Raw genomic sequence first — 15,135 nt, forward strand, 5'->3', positions numbered from 1 at the left:
ATTCGAAGGCTAGGTTACAGAATGGGAAGGTGTTAGGCATCCATTCCACTCAGACGAAATCTAGTCTTCTAGACTCTTGTGACTAATGTACCATTTTTTATGCATGACATGAATGATATGTTATGTACACATGAAAAACATAATCACACAAGTCTATTTATAAATACATACTCTTCTTTTGATTAAAATTCAAATCCGTGTTGTGATGAAAAATTGATTTTTGTTTTTTTGTTTTTTAAATTAGATCTGTTTTTGCTTATGTAAAAATTAGTTTTTGGTAAAAGGAAAAAGAATTAGATCTGTTTTTGCTTATGTAAAAATTAGTTTTTGGTGAAACGGACAAGAATCAGATCTGTTTTAGGTAAAGTAAAACAAAATCTTTTGGTTAAACAATATCACATTTGCTTTTTAGGAAAGAGAAAAATTGGTTTTTGGGTTTGGTAAAAAACCAGATCTGTTTTTGTGTAATGAGAAAAATTAGATTTGTAGATGATTTAAAAAATTAGATCTATTTTTTATAAAAAATATTTTTAGAAGAGAATTATATTCACAACATCAACTTATGCAACATGCATCAAACAAAAAAGACTAATCATGACTTTTTTATTTCAAAATTTGTTATGTTAAAAAAATCAGATCTACATTCAAAGAAAATATGGATAAGTTTTGATTAAAGAAAAATTCAGATCTACATCTAATGAAGATGTAGATTCATTTTTATTTGAGAAAAGATTGAATAACAAACAAAATTTTGAATTAAACAATAGATCTCAACAATAAAAACATCATAAACACAATCTAACAAAGAAAATATTGACAATATATGAGATGAATATTGCAAAACTAAACACATATTTATTCATGCATCACCAAAAAAAGAAGCATAAGAAGAAAGGGTTAATAGAAACAACCTCTTGCATGGAGCACTCTTCTTCTTGAGAGGATGTTTTAGGGTTCAAAGAAATTTATGCAATTATCTTTGAAACCTAAAAACCCTAGCTTTAAGAGAAAGAATATCAGAAAGGGGAGTCAGAAATATGGGTATTCTAAGAGTGTAAAAAGGTATCCCCTCTCAGAGCGTAAAAGAGTGTGCTGAATTTTGAGACCCAGTCCTTATTTATAGAGGCTAGAGTGCTTAAAAAATAAGCGAGGACACTTAAAATGCGAATCGGGACGCATCCTTCTGCGAAAAGATCGAAAAGGGTGTACCTTATCGTCACCTGAAGAAAGTTGGGCCAAAGCCCAAAAGAGTGCCATTCGGCACTGTGAAAGTGCCGATCAGCACTCCAAAAGTGTCGAATGGCACTCTTGAGTGCTGATTGCACTTTCGTATTTAGGTGCCAATTGGACTCCCTTTTTAGGGTTTTCCTGCGTCGAGCCATGCACTTAGACGTGTTTTCAATCAAGATTCCAATTTTTTGAACTCTTTTCTGGATAATTCCGGTCTTTTTAGTAACAATTATCTTGTAGATAAATACTCTAGAATAAATCTCGATAATTTTTTGATTATCCACAATTTTATCATTATCCAATTATCCCTTTATTCCTATGCAAGCAATCCTATTTTAAACACTAATTATCAACCAATCACAAAATTATTTAATTAATTTTAATTGTTTAACCAATCAGAATTAATTTAGATTAATCATGCGTGGTCGACTCTACTTGGACACAATGCATGTTGACCATGCAAACTTAATCATGTGATATATTTCAAAATCGAGTCATCTTCCCTGATTAAATCATGGGTGCAAAATCAAGTGTCTACAAAATGCCCCTCATTGACAGAGCTTGGAAAGAGAATGTCAATGTAAAACAAAGACATTGATTTTAGCGGCCATGATTTAATTGAGGTTGAATTTTCAAAGATTACCTTGCCTTCAAACCTAAAACTTCAAAGTATAGAACTAGTGTTTTTTTGACAAAAAATGAAAATTGTGAGTACCTAACTTATTTGATAACTTGAAGAGTTTGGAAATGATTCTTGATAGTTGACGTGGCCAAGAGGGTTATCAATCTTGATATTGACAGTAGGTAAATGCCAGCGACCTCGATTTGGACTAAATGTCTATGACCTCGATTTGGACTAAAGAAGTGTCTGCGACCTCGATTTGGACTAATTGAAGTGTCTACGACCTCAATTTGGACTAATTGAAGTGTCTGCGACCTTGATCTGGACTGAATGTCTGCGATCTTGATCTGGACTGAATGTCTGCGATCTTGATCTGGACTAGTTGAAGTGTCTACGACCTCGATCCGGACTGAATGTCTGCAATCTTGATCTGAACTAATTGAAGTGTCTGCAACCTTGATCTTGATCTGGACTAATGTCTGTGACCAAAGGATCTTGATCTGGACTGAGGGTAATCAAAGGACTTCTCAACCTTGAAACCAAGTTGCTTCCTGCAAAAGTCAAAATTTGGAATTAGCCTTTAACTGATGAGTGCTTTGTTGTTACCTTGCTTTTCTGAAATGTGATTTTCTTGATTTGAACTTTTTATTTTTGTCAAGAAAAGATTTCCTTTGAAAACTATTTGATTTATGAAGTTTTTTGAATGGGACACAGGAAATTTTGAAATTTTGAGCCTTGAGATTTTGGCACTTGAAACCTTGAGATTTTGAGATTGGATTTTGAAACTTTAAACTTAAGATTTTTGAAAGATTTGAAAATTGAAATTTTGAAACTTAAGGCTTGTGCTTTGAAACTTGGAATTATGAAAAAATTGAAACTTGGAGTTTTGAAAATGTTGAAACTTGAAATTTGAAATTTGGGATTTTGGATGATTTGAAGCTTGAAATTTTAATCTTGAGATTTTGAAAGACTAAAACTTGAAATTTTGGTTTTGAAATTTAAAAAACTTGGGACTGAAAATCTTGAATTAAAAACTTGAAAATTTGAACTTGAAATTTCATCCTTAATCTATTCCAAAAATTTTCATCCTTTCTTTTTTTTGAATTTTTTTTTTATTTTTCTCTTTCCATGATGTGATTTTTATTATTTATTTTTTTAGGAGTGGAAATGAAAAAGAAATGAAAAGAAAAAAGCAATTTTTTTTTGGGAGTTGATTGAGTCAACTCAGTTTGACTGAGTTGACTCAGCAACTCAGCCCAACTAAAGAGTGGGGGCCAAATTTTGGCCCCCCATTTCCTTTATCTCTCTCTTTTTGCTTCTTTCTCCATCACCTTCTCTGCCTCCATTAACACTATTCATCTTCATCTTCACCTTGATTTTCTTTCCTTCTCTCACCATTTCTTCTAAAAGAAAACACTTTTCTAAGCTTCCCAACCTTCCTTTATCCATCTCTCTCAATATTTCTTTAAATCCTTTTGTTTTTGAGCACTTTTGCTACACACCCATTTTTTGGTGAAAGCCATTTTCAAACCCATTTTTCTTTGCAACACAATGTCTTCCTCTTCAAATGGACCATCTTTTCTTACTTTTCATGGCAAGAAATATGATCCCATATTTGATTGGAATAATGAGGAGGGGCCTCTCCAAAACCCCAAGACCCATGCTCCATATTCTCACATGGATATCAAGTGAGTTTTTCTTTGGTTTCTTTGTTTGGAAAAAGTTGTTTCATGCTTCATTGGGAATTTTGATGGTGAGGCATTGCATTATTGATCATGTTGTAATGTTGGCATTGGAAGATTTTTGAAGTGTTTTTTTTTTTTTTTTGTGGTGTAATTTGGACAATGTTGGTGGATTATGGAATTTTGGCACTGTTGATAATTTGTGATGTAGTTGGAGGAATTTTGTTTGGGTTTTGGGGGCATTGGCATTGTGAAAAAATTTGTGTTGTAAGCATACGTGAACATGTTCATGATGTATGTGGAAAAGTTTGTCGGCATGGGTAAATTTTGTTTCATGAACATGTCAAAATTTTGTGGGTATGAGTATGTAAAATTTGTGGGTAAAAGAAATTTTGTGAATGTGGAAAAATTTTATGGACATGGGATTTTGGCTATGGAAAACATTTGTGTTGGATATGTGATGTTAAATCATGGAAAATTTTGTGGTTATGTTTTTGGATATGTGGGGGTTTCTTTGTGCATGGTCATGAACATATAGGAATTTTTTTTTTTTTTTTGGATGACTCCTTTAGGTGTGTGGGAAAAGAAATTTTTGATTGAGCAAGGTTATGGGTAAAATTTAGTAGTTGTCTATGGGTATGTGAAAATTTGTTTGTGGGAATATTTTGATGGGGCATTGATTTTTTTGTTTCCGTGGGACATTTTTGAACATGTGATTTTTGGTATGGAAAAATTTTGGGCATGTGATTTTTGGATATGTGATTCTGGTCATGGAAAATTTTTGGACACATGGTTTTTGTTGTGGAAAATTTTTGGACACGTGGTTTTTGTCATGGGCAAGTTTTAGGTGTGTGATTTTTGGTCATGGAAAATTTTTTGAATACGTGATTTTGGTCATGGAAAATTTTTGGACACGTGGTTTTTGTCATGGAAAATTTCTAGACGTGTGATTTTTGGTTATGGAAAATTTTTGGGCATGTGATTTTGGTCATGGACTGATGAGCCAAATTTTTGTGTTGCAGAGTCTTAAGAGTCAAGGTAGTCTCCAAATGTTGAAAAGCATGTGGGAAGCATTGTCAATATCATTAATAATGCGGGCTTTGGCACTTTCTTTGAAGCCTTACTGACTCAAGATACACATGAATACAAGGACCTTCAATTACTCCTTGCCTTGACAGAACACTTCTAGGACACCACATGTACTTTCCATTTCCTGGGCATTGGTGAGGTAATGTTGACACCTTTCGACTTTTCCATCATTACTGGCCTGAAATTAGATGGTGAGAGAATCCTTGTCCATGACTCCCTTACTCTAAATGAAATCAAGAAACTTCTAGGTGTAGTGCCTTCCAAAATGAAGAGTAAAAATGTTCCTTTGTCATGGCTGTGTGAGAACATATCAAAATGTGATACCATGGCTGGGGGTTCTCGTATGTTCATGCTTCTTTTTATTGAGACTTTCTTGTGCCCAGACCTAGGCTGTACAGTGAATCTGCGTTATTTATGGAGCTTGAGAAACATTAGGCAAATCAAGAATTATGATTGGGGTGGTATGGCTTATGCTACCCTTTTGCATGGCAGGTGAGGTTTGGAATTTTTGGCTATGTATGGGTTTTGGAAAATTATTTTGGCTATGTGGTAATGGTGTTGTGGAATTTTTTAGGTTTGGATGTACGAGTATTTTGGAGTGGGTCCTCGGGTTCGGGTGGAGGTTAGCGGTATTTTCCCCAGGTTCCTCCGGTGGTTGCCCTAATGCATTTTATTAGTGACCTCCAAGCATTCTTTGGAAATTTGGCGCTTGGTGATTGACAATTTGACTGCTAATGATGTAAGTCCGTCTTCTTCTCCCCCCCCCCCCTTTTTGTGCGGGATCTTTGGTGTGTGATTATAGTTTGGTCTTTTCTGATACTGGGTTCCTTTGTGATTTTTTAGTTGTGTTTGGATCCTTGGGCTGGATGTGAGGGGTATGCAGAGTGTGAACGGGCTTTGGAGCTGAATGGTTGTCAAGCATTGTTTGAATGTGGGCATGGAAAGTATTGGTATCTTGGCGATCGGGTGTTGCCCCAAGTTCAGCATACATATCTTTTTACAACAATTCCAGTTCCTCCTTGTCCCCCCGTTCGGATGGCTGACCTTCTGACTGATGAAGAGATTGCTCAAGCCCGTATGGGCTACATCATGCTAGGAGCAGCAGGAACTTATTCTAAATTTATTCAAACTCATCTGCAAGGTTGCTTGGCTAGCATATCAGTACTTCTTTTTCCCCTTTTTTTAAGTTAAACTTTCGCCTTGTATATTTCTTTCCATATTTCTGCTTGGTGACAATATATACATGTTGGATTTTTATGCTCCATCTTCTGAAGGGGAGGAAGAGGGTGATGAAGAGGAAAGGGTTCCTCTCCTCACCATGCGGGTAGCTCTTCTAGTTCTTTCATGGAGACTTATCCCCATTTTCTGGCATGGCAATACGATGTGATGAATCCTGATGGAACGTATAGTTCCATGCCCTTGAATAGTTCAGAGCATACTCCCAATGTCCCTTGGCCTGATCCAGTGTGTTCTTGCATTTTTATTTCTTTGTCCTTATTTCTTCCTAGCTTATTGAATGATTCATGATCTCGCGGATTTGTACTTCAAGTTGATGTTGATCTTGTCGAGGAAAGCATGCGAATGATTGGAGGCTTGCAGTCATTGGCTCGTACCTAGTCTTCGTAATATGTACTCAATGATGCGAGCTGGGTATGCAATAATGCTTTCTGAGTGTCTTTTGCTTAGACCTTTCTTGATGATGGAATTGTCACTTGATTTTGCTGACTTTTCAGGACATCGAATGGAAGCTGTTGATTCTGCTAGAAGAACTTTTGAGGAAAGGATCAAGACTCTTGAACTTGGGAACCGTCAATATGATCCTCGATTTTATGCAAGTCAAGAGGGAAATACTAAAGGCAGCTCCTCTAGAGGTGGATCGAGGACGTCTTCTCACAGGTGGACCCGGAGTCCTAATGATTTTTGTTATGTATTTTTATTTTTCCTATAAAACAAAAGGAAGTGTTCCTTAGACAATCTTGTATTAATTTCCATGTTCAACTCTTTGTCCTTGGAATGGCCTTGACCATGTAGAAACTTTAACTGAGACAAATTTAGAATTCACCTAATGAGGTCTTGTGGTACCAAATTAAACTTATCTTGATTGACTCTTATAGAATTTGTACTTACTTGAATGAGGTAGAGCCGAATGCCCCTAGTTTAAAAAAATGAATGCATGATTTTTTTTTTTTTAGAAATCTTGATGATGATGATTTTTTTTTTTTTTGGAAAAGATGGTGATTTTTTTTTTTTTTTTGGAAAACAAATAAGGCATTGTCCAATGCCCCTAGTTTGGGACATGAACCAATGGTCTTGGAAAATTTTGAAAACAATGATGCATGCGATGATTATTTTGAAAACAAATGGGTTAAGCATATCAAAATGCCCTAGTTTAATATAAAATAAAAAAAAATCTTTTTGAGTGTTTAAAAGTCCTGAAAAAATGTCTGAAAGCGCAAAATTGCATGGAATTGTACGGATTTATGATGGAGGGGCTGCGTGCCACTCAACCTTTGAGGAGTGCCATTCGGCACTTTTAGAGTGCCAGATGGCACTTGGCCACGCCCTCACGCTTACACTATGGTGGCCCGACTCCTCACACCTTTTGGACACGTGTTTTGCATTTTCAGGATTTTTGAAAAATATTTTCTTCGTTTATGCTCATATAATAGTCTCCTACAATTTTTCTTATTCAACAATTCATGATATCAACAGAAGGGTTCGTAGCTTTGATTTTAGTACCAAAACCAATTTTACTGCCTAGAAATTAGAGGGAATTAAGGCTTTGAGGAATATCAAAATCAAGTGGAACTTCCTTTTTGCTACTATGAAATTCTAGGATCTTGAAGATCATGTGTTTTGGTTTAAAACTTCTGAGCTCTATTCGAAAATTGAAGAAGTTTCTGATATCTTGGGCTATGATCCAAACAAAAAATCTGTAGCGGTTTCTTGTGATCCCAGGCACAGGGAGTCTTTGTCTGATGCTCTTGGTCTTCCTACCTCCATCACTGGTACTATGGTTGAAGGACACATGGTAAATCTTCATGCAGTTGTTTCAAGATTGATTAACAAACGCACTTATGGAGTGACCAATAATATGTAGAAGAATTTCGGCTTGGCCTTATGCTTCGTGGGTGATTTTTTGCTTTGCTCTGGGAGACACAGTTTTATGGATGCTCGAGCCAAGTGTTGTAAGTTAAACTAAGGATGGTGACAATCCTGTTCCTTTGATCTTGGCAGAAACTCTTCTAGGATTAGATTCTGTGTTTCATGGTGGAGAATCCCAAAACTTTCTTGGGAGTCCTTTGATTTTGTAGATATGGCTGGTGGAGCGACTAGATATGATTGCCAAGCCTACAATTGCTAATTATGGTCCTAATAGTTTTCCAAGCAGGACTGTCGTCAAATCTGAGTGCAAAACTGAGAGTGACTAGGTGAAGTTTTAGAGCAAGAAATCCAGTTCTTCAATTCTTAGGGACTTTTATTGGTGGAAGTGTCCACCCCCTCTTCTTCGATTTCCAAGATCAAATCACATCTTCATTGTTGGATTGCGGCGGACCACTTTTTATAAGGCAGATAAACTCTTTAGGCAATTTCAATATGAACAAGGAATGCCAGGTGGAAAAATAAGAAGACCTTTCACTCTTGTAGACACAAATCCTACTTCTATAAAGAATATGCTGTTGGGCTTGGAGATGGCTGACCAAGTAGACCAATCTTTTGTCAAGGTTCACTTTCACAAGATGACTAAAGAATACTCTAACTAGTTGGTGGACAAGATTGTTGACAAGGAAGTTGAGATGGTTGCTATGAGAAATCAGTTTCTCAGAGATATCCAGGAAAGTCAGGATGAAGACAACTATGAATTCAAAAGAAGGGACAAAGACAACAAAGTACCTAACACAAAAGAACTCAATGATCAACCAAAAGAGAAAAGACTAAAGACAAAGTGACCTTCTTTTTCTTGGCTTTGAACATGTTTGTTTTTAAAGTTGATGTAAAAACTCTTGTGTTTAGGAATTATTTAGGACTTGTAGGTTAAGGATTCTGTTTAAGATGTATGTTTTTGAGGTTGTTTGGTTTAGGGTTTAGGTTCTTGAGGTTTGGTTAGGTTTCTAGTTTGGTTTCTTGGATTTTGTGTAATAACATGGTTTAATGGAATTGTTGAGTTTTTTTTGGAAAAATTTGTTTAATGAGCAAATGGTGGTTTTGGGAAATTGTGATTGGACCAATGCATGGTTGCCTTCATACCTCCGATCAGGTCATCACATAGTTCATTGATTTTTATTTGTCTTAATTTTTGTCTAGGCCGCCCTTTCGGGTTTTCAACATAGCAGGCTCTCTCACTCTTTTTTTTTTTTTCCCTTAACTCTCCTTTTGTGTAGGTCGCCCTTTCGGGTTTTCAACCTACCCTTTCTTTTCTTTTCTTTTTTTGTTTTTTTTTTGTGTTTTGTTTTTTTTTTTTTAAACCTAGAAAGGGAAGTAACATAATTTACAACCACTTCAGACGTGGTGCTTTGAGACTACCACCTCAGACGTGGTATTTCTTCAGTTGATCCATGTTAATTGGCTTAGTGAAAGGGTTTGCATCTAAATCCATCAACCTTACTACTCCCTCAAAAAATATTTGCTTGATAATGTATGGGCCTGCCCAATTTTGCTTGAACTTCCATTTTGCATCTTAAACTAGGGCTCGGATTTCTTTCAACACTAGATCCCACAACTTCAAATCTCTTGTTCTTACTTTTTTGTCAAAAGCTTTCCTGGGCCTCTTTTGGTATCCCTGAATGTGATACAGGGCTTTGAGTCTTTTCTCATCCAACACGCATAACTGGTCATATCTGCTTTGCAACCAATCTGCTTCAGGGATTTCACTTTCCAATACTATCCTTAATGAACGAACACCCATTTCAATGGGAAGGATTGCTTCCATCCCATATACCAATGAATAAGGAGTGGCTCCTATGGAGGATCAAATTGATGTTCGATAACCCCAGAGTGCGTAGGGCAATTGTAGGTGCTAGTACTTGTAATTTTTTGTACTTTTCTTCAAAATTTGCCCTATGTTTTTGTTAGCAGCCTCAACTACTCCATTAGTTTGAGGACGGTAGGCTAAAGACTTATGGTGCTGAATGTTGAACTGTCATAGCAACTATTCGGTTTCTCCTTTAAAATGCAGCCCATTGTCAGAGATGATTTCATGTGGTACCCCATATCTGCAGATGATATTGGTCTGAATGAATTGATCAACTTTATTTGAATTTAGAACCTTATATGAAGTGGCTTCTACCCATTTAGTGAAGTAATCCATGGCTACAAGTATGAATTCATGGCCATTGGATGCAGTTGGGTGAATCTGCCCAATAATGTCTATCCCCCATGTAGAGAATGGTCAGGGTGATGTCATGGTATGTAGTGGCATAGGTGGCATGTGCTTCAGATCTCCATGAACTTGGTATTGATGACATTTTCGAACATGAGCTGCACAATCGACTTCCATGGTGGTCTAGGAATAGCCTTATCTCATTATCTTCCTTGATAGCATGTGTGTATTCATATGTGGTCCATAAATTGATTCATGAACCTCTTTAATTATCTGCTGTGCCTCCTTAGCGGTTACAAAAAGGAGATAAATTCCATCATATGATCTTTTGTAAAGTCTTTCACCACAAATAATGTAATTAGTAGACAACCTTCAAATGGTCAATTAGTCGTTCTTGTCTGCAGATGGTGGGTATGTTCCATCCTTGAGGTATTGTGGGATGTCTAAATACCATTCTCCTTCTTCATTCCTTTCTTCATCTTCTTCTATTGTCATCTTCTTCGCCTTCTTCATCTTCTTCCATCCTTTTTTTCATATTCAGTGACATTGTTCGTGGCAGGAAAGTTGAGTTTGCTAGAAAATGGGATGTATGTCCCTTTTGGAGAAATTAAGAGAACTCCCATATCACTTCCATTTTGATTCGATAGAAGTACATCTTCCATGATTCTACCTCAATCCCTATGATATCTTCATCCGAAAAATCTCCTTGGATCTCCTTATTGTTGTATCTCCTTAGAGCCCCCATTGTTGTATCTATAGTAGTGAGATACAACAACAATGGCTTTTCAAGTACTGGTGAAAAAAGTATTGGTGGCTTCATTAGATAATTCTTGATCTTTTCAAAGGCTTCTTATCATTGTTCACTGTAGGAACTTCTTTCTTGAGCAGTCGGAAGATTGGTTCACATGTCATGGTGAGCTGAGCTATGAACTTGTTGATGTACTGTATCCTCCCCAAAAATCCTCGGATCTCCTTCTTAGTTCTTGGTGGCTTCATCTCTACAATTGCCTTGATTTTGTCAAGATCTACTTCTACTCCTCTTTGACTTACCATAAACCCTAACAGTTTTTCAGATGTGACTTCGAAAGTGCATTTCTTGGGATTCAATCGTAACTTGTAGAACCGGATTCTTTCAAAGAACTTTCTTAAGGCCGGCATATGCCCTTCACGGTCTTTGGACTTCACTATCATATCATCCACACAGACTTCTACATCTTTGTGGATCAAATCATGCAACAAAGTGGTGGCTGCACGTTGGTAAGTAGCACTAGCATTTTTAAGGCCAAATGGCATAACCTTATAGCAATATATTCCCCATGGTGTAATGAAGGAGGTTTTCTCCATATCTTCTAGAGCCATCTTGATCTGATTGTACCCTGAAAATCTGTCAATGAATGATAGCAAGGCATGACCTACTGTATTGTCAACTAGGACGTCAATGTGAGGCAAAGGAAAGTCATCCTTTGGATTGGCCTTGTTCAAATCTCGAAAATCTACACACATTCCAACCTTTCCATCCTTCTTTGGTATCAAAACCACGTTAGCTAACCATTTCGGATAATTAACCACCCTCAGGAATCCTACATTGTATTGTTTCTCAACTTCCTCCTTGGTCTTTAAGGGTCCACTCTAGCTTCATTTTTCTCAACTTCTGCTTGACTGGCTTCATGGTTAGATTTGTTGGACTGCAGTGCTGTACTATATCTGTATCAATCCCAGGCATGTCTTTATATGACCACTCAAGGACTTCTTTGAATTCTATCAGCAGCGCCACTAATGACTCTCTCTCATAAGTGGTTAGGGTATTGCCCACTTGTATCATTTTAGGTTCATCATCAGTTCCCAGGTTAATAGATTAGGTTTCTTCTTTTATGGGTTCTAGGTGTCCATGTTTTAATTCCTTATCATTAAGAGTTTCTTTACCAATTTTAGAAATAAAAACATTCAAAGCCAACAAATAAGCAAAATCAAAAATCATATTAAAATGAAAAGAGTTCTCAATAGACTTAACTAAAACAGACTCAACTGGAAAACTATCACAAACAGTCTTAACAGGAATAGAATTACTAGCTGAAATACTAGTAGGGACAAAAACAATATTTTTGGCAGGCGTGACTGGCTCTGCGGTCTTGATCTTCTTGGCAAAAGTAACTAACTTAACGGTCTTGATCTTCTTCACGGAGTCCTCCATGGGGTGGGCAACTCCCTCCCATGCCCAGTTCTTCAACTTAGTAGTGGCTTCAACGGTGGCAGGTGGCTCCCAGTGAGTTCCTTCTTCCTTTAGTATTAGTACTGCGGGGTCTTCATCCATATAATTTGTGGCTTCTTCGTCAATCTCCATGTCCGTAGGCTTTTCGATCACCATGGCATCCATGTGCTCTATACTATCCATCCACTCATCGAATAGATCATGCTTCCTTTTGTTGCCCAAGTAAGCGTGTTGAGGGAGGTGTTATGGCTCGCCCCCCTCCATCTTCTTGTTGTCATCTCTAGCATTCTCAAGTGTCATGATTCTGAGACTGTGGACCATGAGTTTTTGGTTTAGAACGGCCAACTTAGCGTCTATGTCATCCTCCTCTTCGGTATGTGGGGTTGGTGAACTCGGTTCTAAATCATAATACGACCCCAATCCCAGTGGCTCTCTTCCATGCATGTCATACCAAGGGCCAGACATTGAACTGGCATGAGTGATATCACTCCAATACAAAAAGCACCCATAGGGATATTCATCATAGTACATTTGATTGGCTTGTGCATTCTCCTCTCTTGCATTTTCTAAGACATTCATCAGCCTGTATTGATCACTATCAGTGTCGCTCCACATGTTGATTTGGACATCGTCTTTAATGTCTTCATCATAATAGTCCACATCACTATCATATTCCTAATAGAGTAGGTCTGCTCTTCATCTTCTCTATCACTAGGGGGTTCACCCCAATTGTTACCACTGTACGGGTTATCATAACTTCTGCTGCTATTGTCATCACTATCAGTGCTACTATTATCATCATCATGTCCACTATTACTACTGCTGCTATCACTATTACTATCACTTTCATCATCGCTTCCTTCATCATCACTAGGGGCCGCTCCCCCTTCTTCATCTTCATTATGGGCTCTTAGTTCATACGGGCTCTTCAATTGGTGCTGACTAGCCTCCCAATACTCTTCATCTTCAAGGAGTGTAGTCATAGCATTAGGGTCCATGTAATCAGCCCAACCAATTGGGACCCACGTTGTCTCCTCCTTCTTCAGTTCTGGAACCTTGTTGTTGCACTCAAGTAATGATTCAAACCCAGGCACCAATGTCTTCATCATAGGATCATATCTTGGTTCAGAGAATCCCCAATAACGCTAATTATCTCCAGCTTTGACAAACTTACCATTCAGTGTAGGAGTATAGGGCTTTAGGGCCTCTGGAGGACAAGGAAATCCATTTGCTTTAGCTTTGGCTCGGGCCATCTTTTTTACTTCCATCTCTAGCAAATCATCATCAGTGGGCTTATAGCCTAGCCCAAAAGGTGGTGTGGCAGTAGGAATAGTCGGGACTTGAATAGTAAACTTCTTCACAGTTCTTCCCATGTTCATTCTCGGAAGGTAGTTCATTCTTCTCATCATCGCTATTACATTGTTGTTGCTGTAGGGAGCAAAGTCCATTGGGATCTTCTCTATTTCCTCTTCTCTTCTTTCAAAACTAGGCCTCTCGACCTCAAAGCCATCCAAGGTCAATGGCTCTTTTTCAGAGTCGATACCATAAATAGGCACCATCAAAGTATCACCGTATATGGTCATAATAGCTCATTCATGTGGAAACAGAACCTTTTGGTATAGAAAGGAAGGTACGGCCTCTGTGTCATGGATCCATGGTTGCCCAAGGAGCATATTAAAGCATGAGGCTATGTTAAGGACTTGGAACTCCCCTTTCTTGATCATTGGCCCTATGGTGAGCTCTAATGTTATGGTTTCCAAGAAATTTCTTATACTATTGTCATATGCCCTCACATGCTGATTAGTAGGTACAAAGTCTTCAACACTTAGACCCAAATAATTGGCAATCTTTAAAGGACACATGTTTAATGCACTTCCTTCATCTACCAACACCATTGGTATCCTCTCTCCCTTGGCATCTACAGTGATATGCAATGGGTCGTTGTGGTGCTTCCCTTTCTTGGTCAGATCCTTGTCAGAGTAGGAAATAGTGAGTTCCCTATTATGGACCCAATCATAGTGTTCAGATCTTGGGAGGTCGTGGTTGTGGGGACTTGGATTTGGTTGAGAAGGTCTACTAGGTTTTGACGGTGTTTGTATGAGGCTATGAGTAAACCCCATAAGGATATGTTGGCTTATGTCTTCTGTAATTGCTTGAGGACCTCATCTTCCTCTGCAGGTATGTCTCTAAATGTAGGGGTTTGAAATGTCTCCCCCCCTTGTGATGTGGGCAATTTTTGTTGGGTCATTATGGTCGGTATCTTGGGGTTTGAAGTGTCTCCCCCTATTTGTGGGTGCTTGATTATTTACTTAGGGTTTGAAGTGTCTCCCCCCATTTGTGGATGTTAAGTAGCTTAATTGGGGTTTGAAGTTTCTCCCCCTGTTTGTGGATGTTGGGTTATTCTTGGGTTCTGGTATATCTTCATTCCATATATCATATCCTATGGTAGTGGTAGATGTCCTATCCATTACTTCTTCCCATGTCATCATAAAACATTCGGGTAGGTCATAAATCAGGTTAGATGGGTCTTCTTTACTTTCCTCTTCAGTCATTAGGCAATTAATCCTTGGTCCTCTCCCAAAATTGTGATTGGGTAAGGGATTATTAGTGATGCTAGGCCTAGTAGGTGATGCAATCACCTTGTTGTCTATTAGGTCCTGAATTGAATGACGAAGGCTAAAACAATGGTCAGTATCATGGCTAGGGCCTTGGTGGTAAGCACATCTCTTATTCACATCAAAATTTGAAGGTAAGGGGTTTGGAATTGGTTTTGGGTTTAAGGGCTTTAGTAACCCTTTTGCTTTTAATTTGTAAAACACTTGGCTTATAGGCATGTACAACTCATGAAACTCCCTCCTAGGTCTAGGTCCTTGTGATACTTGCACAGGTGCAATTGGTGCAATCAACTGATGAGGATCAATTTTTATGGATATTAGAAATCTTTGCATCCTTAGAATTAGATCCTACATTCCTTTTAAACCTC

The 15,135-nt window shown here is 37.8% G+C and overlaps 1 protein-coding gene across 1 annotated transcript; it reads right to left on the reverse strand.

Annotated features, from left to right (window-relative positions):
• Window positions 1-13,741: 13,741 nt before the first annotated feature.
• LOC142635055 (uncharacterized) lies at window positions 13,742-14,272 on the reverse strand. The gene has a single exon (XM_075809271.1). It carries the CDS (start codon window positions 14,270-14,272, stop codon window positions 13,742-13,744), a length of 531 nt encoding a protein of 176 aa, XP_075665386.1.
• Between the last annotated feature and the right edge of the window lie 863 nt (window positions 14,273-15,135).

This window comes from Castanea sativa, chromosome 5, assembly GCF_040712315.1.
Source record: "Castanea sativa cultivar Marrone di Chiusa Pesio chromosome 5, ASM4071231v1".
Classification (NCBI taxonomy): Eukaryota; Viridiplantae; Streptophyta; class Magnoliopsida; order Fagales; family Fagaceae; genus Castanea; species Castanea sativa.

Excerpts from the sequence above, each read along its gene's own strand:
- LOC142635055 (XM_075809271.1), bottom strand. The coding sequence starts at position 14,272 with ATGGGGTTTACTCATAGCCTCATACAAACACCGTCAAAACCTAGTAGA.